The 19266-nt window shown below is 33.0% G+C and overlaps 3 protein-coding genes across 4 annotated transcripts; all 3 read right to left on the bottom strand.

Moving 5' to 3' along the window:
• Positions 1-311: 311 nt before the first annotated feature.
• Positions 312-5547, bottom strand: LOC109111757 (E3 ubiquitin/ISG15 ligase TRIM25-like). The gene is made up of 6 exons (XM_042719016.1): positions 4641-5547; positions 4468-4554; positions 2016-2249; positions 1644-1803; positions 643-705; positions 312-525 (listed from the first exon to the last, which is right to left on the bottom strand). The coding sequence occupies exons 1-6, from the start codon at positions 5214-5216 to the stop codon at positions 446-448; spliced, it is 1200 nt and encodes a 399-aa protein (XP_042574950.1). The 5' UTR covers positions 5217-5547; the 3' UTR covers positions 312-445.
• A 2351-nt stretch (positions 5548-7898) lies between these two features.
• On the bottom strand, positions 7899-14377 carry LOC109111729 (E3 ubiquitin/ISG15 ligase TRIM25-like). Its single transcript, XM_042719015.1, has 7 exons — positions 13707-14377; positions 13513-13608; positions 11949-12182; positions 9584-9737; positions 9436-9495; positions 8295-8381; positions 7899-8062 (listed from the first exon to the last, which is right to left on the bottom strand). The coding sequence occupies exons 1-7, from the start codon at positions 14301-14303 to the stop codon at positions 8007-8009; spliced, it is 1284 nt and encodes a 427-aa protein (XP_042574949.1). The 5' UTR covers positions 14304-14377; the 3' UTR covers positions 7899-8006.
• Positions 14378-15974: 1597 nt separating this feature from the next.
• LOC109111860 (protein THEM6-like) lies at positions 15975-18983 on the bottom strand. 2 transcript variants are annotated; one of them, XM_042719025.1, is made up of 3 exons: positions 18912-18983; positions 18081-18585; positions 15975-16787 (listed from the first exon to the last, which is right to left on the bottom strand). In XM_042719025.1, the coding sequence occupies exons 1-3, from the start codon at positions 18920-18922 to the stop codon at positions 16680-16682; spliced, it is 624 nt and encodes a 207-aa protein (XP_042574959.1). In that variant the 5' UTR covers positions 18923-18983; the 3' UTR covers positions 15975-16679. The 2 variants fall into 2 exon arrangements, with proteins under 2 accessions (XP_042574959.1, XP_042574960.1); XM_042719026.1 differs by having other exon boundaries at positions 18081-18582; positions 18912-18969.
• Positions 18984-19266: the final 283 nt, after the last annotated feature.

Genomic DNA, 19266 nt, shown 5'->3' on the forward strand with positions numbered 1-19266 from the left:
TAGTGAGATTTAAACAATTCTGAGGGAAAAAAGTAAGAATTGCAAGACAAACCCGGAATTGTAAGACGTTCAAAATTGTGAGTTTTTGTATCATAATTCTGACTTTTTTTTCTCAGAATTGTGAGAAATAGGCTAAACTCATTTGCAAAAAAAAAAAAATCCCAACTTCAAATTTGTGAGAAATAAAGTTGTAATTTGGAAAAATCTGAATTGCAAGATATAAACTCGGAATTCTGAAAAGAGTCAAAACTGTGAGAAATAAACTTGCAAATGTGAGAAGGAAATCCTGTAGCAATCACCTTTTTTTTTTTTTTTTTTTTTTTTAAATCACATGGTGGAAACAGGCTTCCTATCTAACTGCAGCTGCAGTGATACTACACCATTATTTCATGTTACACTTTCTCCTATTCATAAATAATATGAGTCTTTGGTCTCATCCAAGAATTTACCAAGAATGACCTCTGAACTCACACTGTAAGAAATCTCCTCTGGTCCTCGGCTCAGTCTGGTGTAAATGTCTGTGGGCTGGGAAAGGTCGGTGAGGTGAATTACGTCAGAAGAGTTTTGATGTACAGTGGTAAACATGGGTGAGTTGATGCGGTTTGATGACTCACTTGCTGGGAGGGATGTGAGTGTCCGTACCTGTATCAGTGTTCAGCGGACAGCTCAGGGAGTTTTCAGCTGACTGATCGTGCCCTTCATCAACTGTAAATATAAGGGTGTCCGCTGTCAAGAGCTGCTTGTGCATCAACCGCTGATGTTTATATCATTCTAAGTAATCAGGTATTGAAGCAAGGATTTTGCCAAGACATGTTCCTGGATCAATATTACTGTCCAAAAACATAGACTTAACCCAATCCCTACCTATAATTTATCCCTACAGGAAGTGTGAAATTATAGCTGATTAACAAGGGTGTAGATAGAAGCACCTAACCCTGATTGTAAGCCTAAAACTGAGATTTCCTGAAAAGTTATCCCTCAATTCTGATTGGTTGATTGGAATGTTGTTGTTTTTCTTCTGTTGTACTTGGTGAAATCACGTTCAAGGTCAAATAAAAATGAAGGAATTGATTTAGTTTCATTTGGAAATGTACTTACCTTCATTTTGTGATACAACAAGACCACCATAAGTAGACTTTGTTAAATTAATATATATATTTTTTTTATATTTACTAATTATATCATCTTTCATTTTTTGACTGGTATTTATTATTAAAAATAATTTATTATATTTTATTATATTTAACATGTATGTGTTTTTAAATTAAAAAAAGAATAAAATATTAAATTTAATTTTATTTTTAAAAATATATATATATATATATATATATATATATATATCTATATATATATATATATATATATATATATATATATATATACATACAGTATAGTTGTTTTCATGTTATTCAACATTTTCTAATTATGTTAATGAATTTTGAACATTTAATTAATAATATGATTCAATTATAAAATGTTATTTTATGCATTATTTATAAAATTATCTTTTAGATGTCTAATTATTTGAATTGAATTTATTAAAAAGTTTATTTTCAAATCAGTTCATAATTCCTTCATGCATTTAAGTGGCTATTAAGTCCACCATAGTCAGCTACATTGTGTATCTGAGTTTCTACACTCACCTAATTCTGCAATCTTTGTCGCTTCTCTGTCACAGACCCCGTTGACTTTATCTCTCAGCTCTGCGAGAGCCTTTCTCAGTATCATCAAAGAGAAGTACGGGTGGACGTCGATGCTGGGCCGCCCCCCAGCGTCAGGAGGAGCGCAGAGCGTCTTATAGTTCTGCACAGGTGAGTCAGACAGGTAAAGCTAGCGTGACAGCACACAGCAAGTAAGCAAACCCACACCTTTATATTTGCTGGGCCAAATTCCCCTATAGAGCCTAAACAAAGAGAATGCTATGCCATGGCCTTGTGGTTCCCATACTGTTTCAGTTTCGTAACCTCCAGCACAAATAAACAAATTCAGTTCATGTTTCAGACCCAAGACTTCACCTGCAGGAAATGGATATGATCCTCAGTGTTTGAGAGCGCCTCTAGCTCGGCCTCGCCTCTCCTGTGTTCAACTATCTGTTGATTCAGTCGTTCCAGAAGCTTCTCCGTCTGGTCGAGAGCTGTCCTTTCCTCACCTCTGATCAGCTCTTTCACCTCCAGATGCTTTCTTTCAACGGAGCGCTGCAGCCTGGTGAAGATCTTTTCACTGTTATCCTCAACCGCTTGTGCTGAACGCTAAAGCAATGACGGAGAGGACACTGTTTAACCTTCTGTCATTGTTCAATTATTGGTCACACTATTAGGCTGTTGATACACGGGGCAACTTTTTTAGAGCAATGTTGCTTGGGCACTTAATCTGGTTACTTTGAATTAGTCTTGGGCCCTGTGTCTCACCTGGTTGCCTGCTGAAGGCGACATTGCCAAAGTTTTCCCAGCAACATTGCTCAAAAATTGCTTAAAATTGATTTATTTTTCATTATAATTTTCAGAATTTTTTAAACATTAGAGTCCAAAGAATCCAAAGAATAAAGGCAGTCAATCTTATTTTGGAATGCGGAAAAAAGCTTATAAGTAAAATTCTGTATAATGTAAGTAAAATATAATACAAAATGTTAATCAAAATAAGCTTTTTTTTCCCCATTATTTTGATTTTCATGAATTTCTGATTTATTAGCCGATAAATTAACTAAAAGAATAACAAGTGCAGTAAATGGCAAAAGTATTTGCACTACAAACCAATGTTTTTTTTATGATAATAAATTGAATCATACATTTTATAATAAATGCCTGTTTGCAATATCAAGCAGCATAACGGAATGTTTTTGTACAGTTACAGGTTTTCTCAGTCGCTTTGGTACATTACTCAGATCAGAAATGAAATTGTCAAAACTATTTGTTCAACCTCCACATCATCTAGTCACTTGTGCACATCATAAAAGCAGTTTCTCATTCTTTTGAACAAGTTGCGACTGCTTTGGTACATTTATGCAAATGATTATGTATATTTGTCTGCGGCTTCCTACATTATCAGTTGCTAATGTCATGTTGCTCAAAATGTATTATATAGTTCTCTGTGCAATAGTCTTTCCCCTCAAAACATCTAGTCATTAGTTCAGCGTATAAGCAATTAATTCAACCAATTATAAACTAGTTCTCTGAAATAGCTCAAAGGTACATCACATGAACCTTCAATTGGAAAGTATAGACAAGAGGACAACACAAGAGTTACAAATTTGAGGAAGAATATGAGTAAGGATGCATGGTGGAAGGGTAAGGAGGAAAAGGCAGACGAGGCCAAGGACATATCAAATGAAATAAGGGCCACAATGTCACTGATATGTTCATTGACATAAATACTTTTGAGAGATGAACTAAAGATTTTGATCAAGTTAAAGGCTTTTGCACGTAATCCATTGTGTGGTGCTGTTTGTATGAATTGTTTTGAGAAATGCACATACTTTGCAAATATTAAGGATGATTCAAGAAATGCACCAAAGCGACTGAGAACAACCGTAAAAATACAATTTGCCACGCACTAAGTGAAATTTTACTGAAAAATAATTTTCCCTAATATTTCAGCAGTCATGTGTTTTTTCTTTTAGTTGTTTAGCAATTCATGAATGAATCATGAAAGGTATTTTCAATTCAGTTTGATTGATACGGACAGATCCCTCATGCACTGAATGTTTTGCAGTTTTTTCTCACATCGAAACAGGACACTTTATAAGACATTATACGACACAAAAAGTGCAAATGTCTTTTATCTTTCGTATGTCAGAGTTGAAGCCACTCTTTATTGTGCTTGTTGTGTACGAGCAGCACTCTCTGTACTGCAGGTAAAGACAATTTATATCCATGTATCTAAAACAGAGGTTTAAAATATGTATCAATAATATTTTTAATGAGGGTCTATGCCTCAGTACTTATGAATGGCAAGAAACCCCGCTATATAAACATATATATAAACAGGGTTGTGCAATCCCTAATTGCTGAACAGCTTTCAGACATAAATACTTAGGTTGTGAAATTAGGTTGTGCATTTGGATATATATATTTATACATGATCAAAGACTACTTTTGCCAAAGTTTCAACGAAATTATAATTTGAAGTGCAAATTTGCAAAAGTTTGCTCTGTGTTACAGTAACACCAGTTTGTGTGCCTGTTTTACACTTTTGAGGTTTTAGAGTTTACCCCTTCAAAGCTGTCATGGCTGATTTGTAGACTGTATTACACAAAATATACTCTGTTTCTGTATTTTTCTGTCATTTTAGACCATAGACAGTAAATTGCCACATTCAATTTTTTTCTCACAAAGCAACATTTTGTACATTCTGAACATTTTTGGGGTCTATGACTAAAAAGTAAGCAAAGCAGAACCATAGATTTGTACCTCCCAAAAATAAGAAACCTGTTATTTTGTGATATTTTTTACACAATGACAGTAAACCTACCTTGACATATTTTACAATATCTCGGAGTTCTTTCTCTCGTTCCTTACACCTCTGTTTTGACTTTTTCCACGCTTCCTCAAGATGTTTCTGTTTGAAAACCACACATGTGAGAATTCTGCCATCTTTGAACTCTACTTTGTGCAGTTCACCGATTTCTCTACAATGTTTGTTACCTGTATTTCCATCCTCTCCTCCATCACCGTCACCACGCTGTGTCCCTTGTGTCCGTCTTTGAAGCACAAACTACAAATGCATTGTTGGTCTGTGTGACAGTACACATCCCGCAATTTATTGTGCCGTGAACAGATTCTTTTCTGCGGTAGTTTTGTAACTTCAGTAAGCGGATGCGTCTTGCCACGATTCCTTTCATTGTGAGGTTTCAGGTGCATCTCGCAGTAAAACATCTGACATTTCACACAAAACCTAACAGCTTGATGTTTCTTCCCAGTGCAAATGTCACATTCGACATCCGCTGCTCTCCTACCAGCATCTTGAATGCCGGTTCTCCTCAGTTTCTCCACAATATCAGCCAGCATGGTGTTTCTACATAGCACAGGTTTAGGACTAAAGGTGCGTCTGCACTGAGGGCAGCTGTATTCCTCTTTCAACTCGCATTTCCTCCAGTAACCTTTAATGCACTCCATACAATAACTGTGTCCACAGGGAATGGTGACCGGCTCCCACAGCACTTCCAAACACACCGAGCAACAGAACTCTTCCTTATCCACAGAGATATTCATTCCTGCCATTTTCTCCTACATGTGTACGTGTTAGAGGAGAGGGAAAAGAAAGGTGGTCACCAAGGCAGGACAGAGAGAACGAAACAATAGTGTTTGTGTATAAACTCGGCGTGAGCATAATGCAGGTACAGTAGAAGCTTATCAGGTTTCAGGCAGAAACACCCTGGAGCAGCCAATCACCAACAAGCACAGGAGGACACTTCTTTTGTTTTTATGCAAATATAAAGTTGCAGGTGCATGAGTTTGCTTTACAATATATTATATATAATCTGCTCCATCATATTGAGAAACATATTGTGAGTATTAATCACTGAAAGAACGAAGAAAGTCTGTGCTGTCAAATTATATATTAATGAGATATTATATATATATATATATATATATATTATATATATATATATATATATATATATATATATATATATATATATATATATATATATATATGTGTTTTAGACTCTTAACAATGCAAATGTGACTTTTTTTTTAAGACCATTTTTGCCCGTGTTCACAAAGCAAGTGCCATGCAGCAACATTCTATTCTTTTTATAATTTTCTAACTTTTTAGTTTTTGTTCTCTTTTGGTTATTATTTGCTATCTTCCTTATCCTAGTATTAAGCTGGCTACATTTACCAATATTGTTGCGTTGCCATAAGGCTTCGGGTAAGCTATAAAGGTTAAATATGAAAAAAAGACATTAAAGTGAGATCTAACCTGCAGATGGAAGGAATATATATTTTGGTTTCTGATTGTACAGCAAATAAAAACAATTTTTTATATTAAAAGATGCAATAGTTGGTAAGTGAGTCATATGTTGATTCAGTATTATGAGCTCATTCAGAGATTCTAAATCATAAAATAAAAGTTGAGAGAGAGAGAGAGAGAGAGTCATAATTCTAAGATATAATATAAAGTCAAAATTATGAAATGACTCCTAAGCAGTTATTTGGTCTTTGTTTGAGGTGCTCTAACTTGTTTTTCTGTGTAAAGTGATTCTAATAAACTTGTACTGTGTGTCCTTTTCTTTACAGCGCTTAGTTTTTTTCTACTACACATGAAAACACAAAGTTTTCAAAATTATGTAGTCATTTCTCATTGCTAACCTGAGCTGGTCTAATGCATTAAAGAAGGCCTTCAGCCAAACATAAACAGAACACACAAACTGACTTGCATTGCATTGCAAGTGTCAGTAAGAAAATTAATTCCATAAATAAATGATTTAATAATTTACACCTTATATTAGTTGTAAAATAAATAAATAAATTCAAGCATCAAGGCCATATTCATAATTTTATATTTGTCCCCCAAACTTCAAGCATTTAAGTATTTATAAGTTAATTACAGAGTTTTAGACAGTTTACATCTATAAAGAGAGGCTCATCATGTTTTACACCGGTGTATTTACACTAATGCGGATTTGTTTATTTTAAAGCAACTGTAAATATCACATGACTGATTATACAATCCAGTCAGAATTACAGGCAGAGATTTTTTTTTCCTTGTGCAGATTGATTTTGCCTTTCATGAGGATTATACATAAATCTGTGCAGTTCCAGATGTTCAGATAACGGTTTCTGGGAAATTCTTCTTTTTAGTTGCTTAAATAATTAAGAACGTATGGGAACCCAATTCTGATACAAAAAAAAAAAAAAAATGCTTTTTTTTAAAAATCATGATGATGAAAAGCTGAAATTATGACATAAAAAGTTATAATTATGACTTGCTAAATATATGAGCTCCTCAAAAGCCTGATGATCCAATTTGATTCCTCAAAAGCCTGATGATCCAATTTGACACACTAAGTCATAATTATGAGATAAAAAGTTATAATTATAAAGTCTATATGTAGACATTTGTAAATATTCAATAATAATTACATTTTGAAACAAAGTCTAAATTATGAGACAAAATCATGACAAATTATAATTAAAGCAACTCATAATTATGGAATAAGTTTTTTAAATCATATTTCATATTTAATATCGTATTTCATTTTTCATGTCATAATTATGTTTTTTAATCATAACTTCAACTTACAATTATGATTACCAAGATTATTTTTGTTTCTTGGCAAAAATTGGCTTCCAAAATAAAGAGATGTTAAAAATCATGTTTGATACTGTCTTGGGTTCATTTGTCACATTAAAAAAGAAAACTCAAGTCAAGTGCATTGAATAGTGCACACATAATTTAGTCTTTTTTCTTTTTTCATTTGGCTACACAGTAAAATACCAGAGCCATCAAACTGTTTGGAAGAAACTTGAGAATTGAAACATGATATGAAAAATTAGTGTTCAACAACTTAATTTTAAAAATTCTTGCAATTAAACAATGCTTAATACACACAAATACATCTCAAACATACAGTATAAAGCTAAAATGAACATCTGTTAATAGACAGACGCGTCAGTGAATAAAACACTGATCATTTACACAAGTATAACACTCTATAATGTGTATGATTAATACTTAAGAAAATACTATAATCATAGTTTAATCAACAGGCAATTATTTTTAAAAGTTTTGATCGCACAATATTGCAAATTTCACTCCAAACACATCTGTAATTGTAAGATTAACATAAGTTTAAAAGTTAATATCGTTGAGACTTGGACGGCAGACACTGAAACGCATCTGCATTTACATTTCTGTCTTATTTAGTAATAAGAGTTTGCGGTTAATATAGCTTTCTTTTCTTTTTTAACCATGAAAATGTACATGTTCCAAAAAACTGCCACAAACCGACTTTGGCCTCTTGACTGAATTCTAATCAGGCATTTCTCAGGCCGATCTTAAGGCTACCTTCGCCTCCTACGTGGCTGCAGTTTCTGACGAGGAGCTTGTGATCTGGATCCTGAAGAGAAAAAGAAAGGAAGATAACAATTATTTACTGTATGCAAAAAAAAGGGGCTCAGAGATGGTCAACATTCTACACTGTAAGAGGAAAAAATCTGTAGAAAAATGTCCTGGCAAGTCTGTTACTGTATATTTACAGACATAAAAAAAAAAAATATTCACACAGAACATTGGCCCATATTTTTACTGACTTTTTAAAGTGTACAATAAAAGTTTTTCCTGATACTCACCAAATGATGAGAATGGAAACACACTAATTGTCGGGACGCTAATGGTAAACGGGTTCTGTACAGCCTGACCAAAGACCGGTGCTGAAGCTATGAAATAAACAATTCATCCTGTTAGCACTGCAAGCTTCTTCACATGTAATTAAAAAAAAAATAATAACAATAATAATAATAAAATATTAATTTTATTAGATGAAAATGAAACATCATCTATACATTTTTAATTTTAAGACTATTTTATATGTTGTGAGCATTTTAAGCATCATATTCCACACTACTGTTCAAAACTTTAGGCTTAGGCTTATATATACATACATATGATGAAAGGTTTAAATCCACTTCAAATGTTGAATAGTACACACACACACACACACACACACACACACACACACACACATATATACATAGGTGCATCTCAAAAAAATTATATATCGTGAATTTTTTCTTTTTTACATTTCAAAAAGAGAAACTTTCACATATTCTAGATTCGTATCTCAAATTATTCGAATATTTACATTTGAGTTTCATTAAATGTGACCCTGAACCACAAAACCAGTCTTAAGTGTCAATTTTCCAAAATTGAGATTTATACATCGCCTGAAAGCTAATTAAATAAATTCTGGGTATCTCTTTCTTTGAAACCAAAACAGTCAAAACAGCATTTTTGTGAAATATTATTGCGATTTTATATAACTGGTTTCTACTTATATATATATATATATTTTTTTTTTTTTTTAAATGATTTTGTAACAATGTGGCTTTACTCATTTATCAATTGAATGTATTTTTCAATTGATAAATGAGTAAAGCCATGAAAAGAAGAAAAACAAAGAAAAAAAAAAAGCAGGAGATCGAAAGGTCTGCTAGGAGCCTTTCTTTAGCATTCGCTCACATCTAAAGGAAAAACTTTATTCCTTGTATAAATGGATTGATGCAATCCCAATTCTGTGTCTCTCTTTGAGTACATTCCAAAAAAGGCTCTTTATATTTTTAAAATGTTCTTCAATCTAAGAAAATAATGTTTATTTTAAGCACTGATAAATAATCAGGTAATCAGAAATTGTGGTTCAAGTTCACTAGGTATTAGAACAGATTGTATATGCAAGTCTTAATTTAATGCATTTTTAATTCAATGGACTCTTACCTGTAATGGACTCTGAATCTGTCCTCGCTTTGGTGCTCTCAATAATAGTAACATCATTCACTGCAAACCGGAACGGAGGGTTAGATCAAGTATTCAAAGTAATTTCACAAAACAATGAAATATTGTCTCAGAATGCAAGTCTGTTCACCTTTCTCTGAGATATTGACAAATCCTCCCTGGCAGACGTCCTCGAGGAGAGCCTGGAACTCTGTCAGCGCCGCCATCATGCATCCAAAGTTTGGGTCAGAGGTGATGTTTGGCAATTTAACAGGCACAGGCTGAGTACACAGAGACCTGCAGTTCTGAACCAGAACAACGGTGAAAGACAGAATTATAGAATCAAAACTGTTAGCTCTAGGCAGTGGTCTGACTTCAAACTTTCATGAATCAAAAATGGTATGCAATCCAAATACAATTCCTGATACGGGTTTCAGTTCACAAAAGCAGACATTGATGCAATCTCAATTCCGTGTCTCTCTTTGAGTCCTTTGAAGTTTTGGGAGAAAAAAAAATAAAAAATCAGGAGATCGAAAGGTTTGCTAAGAGCCTTTCTTCAGCAAAAAAAAAAAAAAAAAAAAAAAAAAAAAAATATTTTTTTGTTTAAGCTTACGATCTGATGTGAAGGAATTTATTCCTTGTATAAATGTTTATACCTTGCAGTTTTGTAGAAAGTTTCGTGGTTGAATCTTGTAATTCGGACTGCTCTCACAATTGCGAGTTCATAATTCACAATTCTTACTTTACGTCTTATATTTACGAGGTTATATCTCACAATTTTGAGTCACATCTGAAGGAATTGGTCACCCAAAAGTGAACATTTTTAATACTCAACAAATATCTGGAAGTTTGAAAGTATAAGTGCAAAAGAGATTGTTTCCACCATTAAAAAAAAAATAAAAATATATATATATATATATATATATATATATATATATATATATATATATATATATATTATATATATATATATATATATATATATATATATATATATATATATATATAGTGCTGTCAAATGATTAATCACGATTAACCGCATTCAAATTAAAAGTTTTTGGTTTACATAATGTGTGTGTGTGCGTAGAGTGTATATTTATTATGAATATATAAAGACACATACATACAGTATATATTTTGAAAATATTATATCACACAAATATATTTAATATATAAACGTAATATATTTTTCTTAAATATATACTTGCATATGTGTGTCTTTATAAATTCATAATAAATTTAAACAGTACACACACATATATTATGTAAACAAAAACTTTTAATTTGGATGCGGTTAATCGCGATTAATAGTTTGACAGCACAAAAAAAAAAAAAATTAATTGGACTATCTTGAAATTCCAAATTTTAACCTCGCAATTCTGAGTAAACCAAACCTGTCATAGTTCAGATGTTTTCCTCCCTCACAATTCTGAGTTCATATCTTACAATTTTGAGTTAAAAACTCACAGTTTTGTCTTTTTTCTCAAGTTGTGAGTTCATAACACAATTTAGACTTTTATTTATTTATTTATTGAGTTTATAACTTGCAGTTTTGAAGTAACATCTTGCAGTTTTTAGTTTTTACAATTTACAATGTATTCCTCACAATATCTCGGAATTAAATCATAACACACAATTCTGTCTTTATTTCCTTCTGTCTTTATTAAGTTTATATCCTAGAATTTTTTTCACACAATTGAGTGTTCATAGTTTATATCTCACAATATAAAGTTACATATATAACAATTCTGACTATTTCTCACAATTACAAGTTTATTTCTCGTATTACTGCAATTCAGTTTTTTGCAGTTTACATCTTGCAATTGTGACTCAATTCAGACTTTATTCAGAATTGTACATTTATATCAATTCTGACTGTTTAAGTTTATATTTCGCAATTTATTTTTTTTTAGGTTTATTTGTCATGTGTTTTAATACACTTTATAAATGTGTGAGAATGAATAGATAAGTATATTCATGTATTAAAACTGTGGGAACAATTTTTTCATGAGATTATACAAGGCATTATAAGGTGCATTACAAGGCATAATTAATATATTAAAACTAGTTTTAAAATTCATTATGAATAAAGGCTTTAAGTAAACTGTTACCAAAAAATGGTGCCTTACTGTCCTGTTTGACTTTGACAGCCCATGGTTGTTATATGTTTTCTAGATATGGAAAAGTCAGCGTAGAAATTCTGCAAAATATCTTCTTTTGCGTTTCATCAAAAAATAGAGTCATGCAGGTTTGAAACAACACGAAGGTGAGGAATTAATGACAGTTTTCCTCTTTTGGTGAACTAAACTGAGCAGTCTAACAATAAAACTTTACAATGGATTAAGTGCTGCTTAGCGGTTAAAGATCTGGGCTGCTCACCAAAACACTGATTAGGTTCAAACCACAGAAAATGTGCTTCATAAACTAATCACCACTGTGTGCTTAAGGCACTTAACCTCAGGATACTCCTGAGACTTTGGATAAGAAAGCAATTTGTGAACAAGCGGCAGCATTACCTGAAGGAAGGAGATATGGTCCTCTGTTTGTGAAAGCTCTCCTAATTCAGCGTGTCTTTTCTTCAGCTCTGTTATCTCCTGCTCCAGTTGTTGAAGGAGTGCTTCAGCTTGGCTCACTGCCGCCCTCTCCTGACCCCGGATCAGCTCCGTCACTTCAGCGCGCCGGCGCTCTATAGAGCACACCAGCTCTGTGAAGATGCGCTCGCTCTGCTCGAGGGCCGTCTGTGCGGAGAGCTGAGAGGAGACAAAAGAGGAATGATAAAGCGTGACTTCGGCTTTAAAGAGGTCATGCAGCGGGAAACAGGATTTTATTGCTCTTTTGAAGTAGGGGTTTGATGTACTGTGCAGACGTGCTTAAACTTTCAGAACTCAATCCAAGCAGAATGTTCACTGAAACTAAAGTGCAAAAAGAGTTATTCAGAAACCTTTACACAGCCTTAGCCGAGAGACCCGGTCAGGGTCACAGTCATAGCTGAACTAATTGTATGATACTTGCAAGGGATTTCAAGCGTATTACTAGATTTATAATGGAAAAGGGTCAATGTGTATGAAAAAATATATTTAAAAAATGCTTTAAAAAAAAAAAAACTATTAAAAAATTGGGGAATTTTTTTTTTTTTTTAAATGAATACTTTTTTTTTTTTTTGCTATTTTAGTTGAATTAGAATAGACAGCCCGGTTTATGGACCAAAAGGTCTTAGTCTGGATCTGGGACTAAAGGGGTCTACTCTGGATCTGAATCTTTTAGTTTAGTCTTATTCAGTCTAGTCTAGGTGTAAGGGGTCTGGTTTTGGTCTAGGTCTTGACTCCAGCTCTGTAGCCAATCAAAACAAGAGTCATTAACATATAAATATGACAAAGACTTTGGTTATCTTATAAAAAATAGTTTTTAAATAAAATATTTAATTAAAAATATTTTTTTATTATTTTATTGAGGACAGGCCCATTTAATTTGAGATATTGACAGCTATGATTTGAATTACTGACAAGAGCTTTAAAAGATAAAAAACTTTTGAGAAAAGTAATTTGTTAGACTTGACTGTGTTTTTTCCTTTAACAAAAAAAACCTACCTATCTATCTACCCATCTATCTATAGTATATATATCTATAGTATACATATATTAAATATTATTACCATTTTAAATAACTTTTATGTCATTTTGAAATGTAATTTATCTCTGTTATTCTGTTATTTTATTATTTTTCTATTTTATACTCCAGTCTTCATCGTCACATGAATCTTCAGAAATCATTCTAATATGTTGAATTGCTACTCAAAATAAATAAATAAAATAAATAAAATATCAAAAAAAAAAAAAATCTTATTTACATTTTTGTGGAAACCAGGATGCAGCTCTGTTACGGAATCTTTGATAAATGAAAAGTTAAATAGAACAGCATTTATTTGAAATAGAAATCTATTGTAACATTATAAATGTCTTCGCTGTCACTTTTGATCAATTTAATGCACCTTTAATTTGTTAAAAGAACCAAACTTTTTTTCTTCATATCAACATTTATACACCCACACACACACACACACACACAAACACACACACTCACAGTGAGCATCTGTGTAGCCTCTCTCAGGTCGGCCAGCTCCTTCTCTCTCTCCTGAATCCTCTGCTGGGAAATCCTCTGTATCTCCACCAGAGCATTCTGGGAAAAGAAAAAAAAACACAAGGTTACATAACGTGTCATATTTCTCCTGACTCACAAAACAGCACTCCCACTCTAGAAACGGTCTACAACAATACCTTTTTCTCATTCATCTCTGCTGTAGCTAGAACAGTGTCGTGTCCTTTGTGTTCATCAGTTAAACAAAGATAACAAATGCACTGCTGATCCGTGCGGCAAAACACCTCCAGGAGTTTCTCATGGCGAGAGCAGAGCTGTTCTTGTGTCATCTTTGAAGGAGACACCAGCTTGTGTTTCTGAAAGGCAGGAGACTCGTAGTGGGGCTGAAGGTGGGTCTCGCAGTAAGACGCCAGACACACCAGGCAGGATTTAAAGGCTTTGTTTTTCGTCCCAGAGCAAACATCACACTCCACATCCCCGGGCTCGGCTTGGGTCGGATCAGACGCTGTCGGTCCAGTGTGGAGCCCCGTCTTCTTCAGTTTCTCCACCACATCTGCCAGCATCGTGTTCCTGCCCAGCATGGGTCTGGGAGCGAAGCTCTGCCTGCACTGAGGACAGCCATAGATCCCCAGATAGTCATCCTGGTCCCAGTAGCCTTTAATGCAGCCTTTACAATAACTGTGACCACATGGAATAGTCACAGGGTCCTTTAAGACATCCAAACATATGGAACAGTTGAACTGGTCGTGCTCCAGGAAAACCCCAGCTTGCGCCATTTTAAAACGATTCTCGCCGTCCAACCCAGTTGCAGAATGTAGCCCAGGCAAGCTTTGTTTATGCAGGAAGCGAGTCACGTGACCGCAGTCTGACAGGAGGGGGAGGGGCTGAACAGCTGCTCTGCACAACAACTGAGCATGTCAGAAAAAACACTGCGCTGACTGCAGTTAAAATAAGAGTTCTGTAAGAATTAGTGCAGCTCAAAAAAAAAGAGTCTAGGTCGTATGTCACCACAAAATCAGCACATAAATAAATAATAATAACAAAGAAATAAAATACATATTTTATATAATGTATTATATTTATTTTAAATAAAAAAAGCATTTTAGATTTTAAAAACATTTATTAAAGTGTTTATATTTACATTTAAGTAAATTTAAATCAATTAAAATGTTATATATATATATATATTATCTATATAATAGTAATAAATATATATATATATATATCTATATATATATATATAGCTGCATATAAGATTATATTATATTTTATATATATTTATATATAGTATGTGATATATTATATCATTATATATTGATATATTGATTAATATAATTATATATTAAAATACAATTATATATATATATAATATATATATATAATATATATATAATATATATATATATATATATATATATATTATAATATATATCATATTTATACATTTATGAATATAAATAAAATTCATTTAGTATAAAGGTTTATTATTTAATTTAAAAATGTGTACATACACACACACACAATGAATCTGAATTTGCCACAGGTTATCTTCACTTGAAGTATAGTGACATTTAAAAAGCAATATGTGCGCACCTGAGCTAAATTTCAACTGTTCCAGATAAGGGTGTGAATACTTATGCCATGGAATCTTTTTTTTTTTTTTTTTTTTTTTTTTTTATATACCAAGTTTTTTTATTTTTTAATAAATTTGCAAAGATGTTAAAAAACCATTTTTTTTTTTTTGCTTTACCATAATGGTGTATGGAGAGTAGATTGATGTGACAAAAAAAGTAATTTAGAGCAGTTTAACATAAGACAGAAAGGTAACAAAACATGAAAAAAAAATGAAGGGGTATGAATACTTACACAAGGCTATATATATATATATATATATATATATATATATATAAATTTATAAATATTTGTTAAATATTTTATTTAATATCCAGTCAACACAAAAAAAATCACTGAACTCAAAATCTGTTTTAAACCTGCAAATAAACCATGTTTTTCCCATTTTTTTCTTAAAAACAAAAAGAATAAAATATAAAACTAAAATAAAGAAAAATTGTTGTAAAGTGAATATTTTTTTATTATTATTATTATTGTTTGCATGTTTAGTCAGATAAGAACTCCTTTGTACAGAATTTGTCAGATTTTCTTGCTTACACTGAAGTTTAAGATGCTCTTAGGAACATCTCAAGTTATGCTGCAGGACATGAACATCAGGTTTTGTTCAGTGCTGCTGCCATTGATTCAAAAAAGGGACAAACCAAATATAATGCCAGTCTGCAATATGTGTACATTTTTAATTCAACTCTTCAGTTTGAGAGCATGATATGACAGTGTTTTCACACTAGATGGCAGTAGTGCTGCTCTCACATGATCCAGATACATGAACACCGTTTATAAACAAATGCTTCTAATGACTCAGAAACATACAAACATTATTTATAATACTTTATTTCATAACGCAAGTCTTCAAGTTTCATTACAGGTGCTTAAATTACTTTACATACAGACTCTTCTCAAACAAATTATGCAAATCTCAGAATTTTGTTTTAATAAATACATGTTCCCATTTCATAAATAACAACAATAATAAACCGTTTCAGTTTTAAATTGGAATAAATAACTACATTAACATATCTGACCAGCACAACAAATCCATGATGTGATATGATAAAACAATACACTTGTTCCAATTCACTGCTCAGAACTCATCTACCTTTTATACTATTAAAATACTCAGTGCAAATCTTTTCGATGCAATTTATCTTACGTTAATGTGCGTATTTGGTCATAGGAGAGTTCAAAACCCCCAGCGTTCAAGTCAATGGAGTCAAGTATTCAACATTCATTCATGCGCTCAACAGATATTCATGCTCAGTGGTTTGTCAGTCATATTTCTTGCAGCTTCTGGAACGGATTTTGTAATTACAATAATGACCTTGTAATACTTTTAAACAAATCAACTATACGGAGGGCTGGTGTGGTGGAGTAAACACTGAAGCTGCCAACAGCCACAGGTTCTGGACCAGAAAACCTTTTTGTAACTTTAAAACGGACATTAGAGAGTTATGGTTTCAAGGTTAGCATCACGGGAAACTTACATGCAGAAGGAAGGCTTACGGTAAGAGTCTTTGAAATGATCATTTGGTCTTTTCATCCAGTCCACTCTCTGCTCTCAGAGCCTGACTGCTGGCAGAGATGAACCTGATCCAGTGCTGAAGATCCTCTGAAATCTCAGGGCAATCCACTTCAGATCACAGACGCATATACTGTATGTTAGATCAACAGGAACATACCCACGGTATTACCATAGTACACGTCTAACAATATGGTATTATCAAAGTGTCTTGAAATGATTACCATGTTCACGGTAAGCCAAGGAGGGTCATGGTATTACCATGATATATATCCAAAAAGCAAAGTATTACCATGCTACTGTTTGTTAGGGCTCTAATGCAGGGGTTTTCAAACTAGGGTCTGAGGACCTACAGAGGGTCCATGGAAATGTTTAGAGAAAAACAGTGTAAAAGTTTGTAAAATAAATTAATTAATAACAACAACATCAATAATAATAATAATTATTATTATAAAGAAATAAAATTGAAATAAAACAATTTTATTAAAAGAAATAAAAAATACCTAATAGTACAGTACTACTGAGTAGGTAAAAATAGTAATACAATTATTTTTTAAATAATATTTTACACATATTTATAATATACATTTTTCACTGTATTAACTGGGTCTTCAGAGGGTCCAAAAAATTAATAAATTAATAATTAATTAAATAGTACATCAACAATAATAATAATATATACTTTAGTAAAATAAATTACTGTAATTATATAGAATAATAAAAAAATTCTCCAAATTATATTTTACATATATTTGTAATATTAATTTTCACAGTATACATTGTCTTTATACATGAATGCCTTTTCAATGTTAGGATAAGCATATTTGTGGTTCCCAAACAAATAATAAAAATAAATATATAAAATTATTACAATTAAAAATATACATTTTATTTAAATAATTGTAAAAAAAAAAAAAGATATATCTAATAGTACAGTAATACAGTGAGTAGAAGAAAAAAACATAATTAATCTTGTGCACTACAACTAAATATTTTCAAACTAATATTTTACATAAATTTATAAATAATATGTCTTTTACATGAAAATATACAAATGCCTTTTCAGTTTTAGAATGGGGGCCCCAAGCATGAGAATGAGCTCATTTGGTGTCAAAAAATGCAAAAGTAACAAGTGAAAAATAAATAAATATATAAGATTACAATAAAATTTGTCTAAAATAAAAATAACACATTTCAAATAAATAAATAAGTAAATGTACAAGCACAAACATTATTAAATTTTAGGATGGGGTTTTCTTGCACAGGGATGAGCATATTTGGGGCTTTAAAAAGTAAAAAAAAAAGAAAAGAAAAGAAAAGAAAAGAAAAGAAAAGAAAAGAAAAGAAAAGAAAAAGTTTAATGCACAAAATACATAAGCACATGTGAATTCGATATAATCCATACCTTCCTCTTGCAAAGGTGATCCAAGATCGTCTGTGGATTTCCGCCAATGACATTCTGCCTGCACAGCATGACAGCAGAAACGAACCCGTCTGTCTTGGACACGAACCTCTGCTCCAGGTAGAAGGACTTCTCGTCCCACGCCACGATCCGCGTGCGCAGCTCGAAGGCCTCGCCGAACGCCAGCGAGCGCCGGTACCGGATGGTGGTGGCTCCGATCAGCATGGAGGCGTCAAACGCACGCGCCGCCAGGAAGAGCCCGTTCCGCGTGCAGTACGCGTAGCGCGCGAAGTCGCACTCGCGCAGATAGCGGGCGTTATTCATGTGACACATAAAGTCCAGGTCGTGGAGGAAAACCCTTCCGTGAACCACCTGCTCCGCCAGAACATCTCGAACCGGCCCCTGGAACCAGGACTTGATCACCATCCACGTCGCTCTCAAGAAGTACCAGACGTCAAAACTGCTGAAGAGAAGCAGAAAGCCGGACAGAATCCACAGCAGCATGCTTCTGTTGCACAGTGAAGATGATTAATTATTCACATCATGGACAACACGCAGGACATCATTGCATCTTTTTTTAATAAATATAAAAATTTACACATATTTAAAAACAGCTATGGAAGTACCTCACATCATTCATTCATATCGGAAATTAATTAAAAATCAACGTTTAGATTAAATATCAGATGTACATGTGGTTCATAGACAAGGTCGAGCAACGAAACCTATCCTAAGTAGACAGGTTTAAGTTTTAATACGTGTAAATTGATAAACGACGTGCGTTTATTAGTGTTCATAATCATAATATTGTCAAATATGATATTCGTTACTTACACGATTGACATCCGCAAGACACCGGCTTCACGCACTTCCGCACTGGCAGAAACTGCGCTCTGATTGGATCTGACGAGGTCACGTGACTACGTCAGCGGGCCAGGCCGCCTTAGGAGCGGCGTGACGTCTTAATGCCATCACCGCTTCCAAGACAAAATTTGATTTATATAAATTTCCTAAATGCAAACCTCTTTTTTTGAGATTCAAACTTGACAAGAAAATGCATTTTGAATCTCTTGAATTCTCTACAAACTTAAAAGCAATAAGAACAATGGCTTTGCTAAAGAACTGCACTTCCTCTGGACTGTTGTTGCATCGTTATGATTTGACAATGATGACAACTGTTTTAATTGTT

This window comes from Cyprinus carpio, chromosome B2, assembly GCF_018340385.1.
Source record: "Cyprinus carpio isolate SPL01 chromosome B2, ASM1834038v1, whole genome shotgun sequence".
NCBI lineage: Eukaryota > Metazoa > Chordata > Actinopteri > Cypriniformes > Cyprinidae > Cyprinus > Cyprinus carpio.

Bases quoted from the DNA above. Each gene is read 5' to 3' on its own strand.
- LOC109111757 (XM_042719016.1), bottom strand. From the start codon at position 5,216: ATGGCAGGAATGAATATCTCTGTGGATAAGGAAGAGTTCTGTTGCTCG. The intron at 2,250-4,467 runs GTAGGTTTACTG...TCATTGCTTTAG, and splicing joins ATATTGTAAAATATGTCAAG to CGTTCAGCACAAGCGGTTGA. The intron at 706-1,643 runs GTGAGTGTAGAA...TTATATTTACAG, and splicing joins GACAAAGATTGCAGAATTAG to TTGATGAAGGGCACGATCAG.
- LOC109111729 (XM_042719015.1), bottom strand. From the start codon at position 14,303: ATGGCGCAAGCTGGGGTTTTCCTGGAGCACGACCAGTTCAACTGTTCC. The intron at 9,738-11,948 runs GTAATGCTGCCG...GTTCTGGTTCAG, and splicing joins ACCATATCTCCTTCCTTCAG to AACTGCAGGTCTCTGTGTAC. The intron at 8,382-9,435 runs GTAAGAGTCCAT...TTTATTTCATAG, and splicing joins AGATTCAGAGTCCATTACAG to CTTCAGCACCGGTCTTTGGT.
- LOC109111860 (XM_042719025.1), bottom strand. The intron at 16,788-18,080 runs GTATGGATTATA...CTGTGATCTGAA, and splicing joins ATCACCTTTGCAAGAGGAAG to GTGGATTGCCCTGAGATTTC.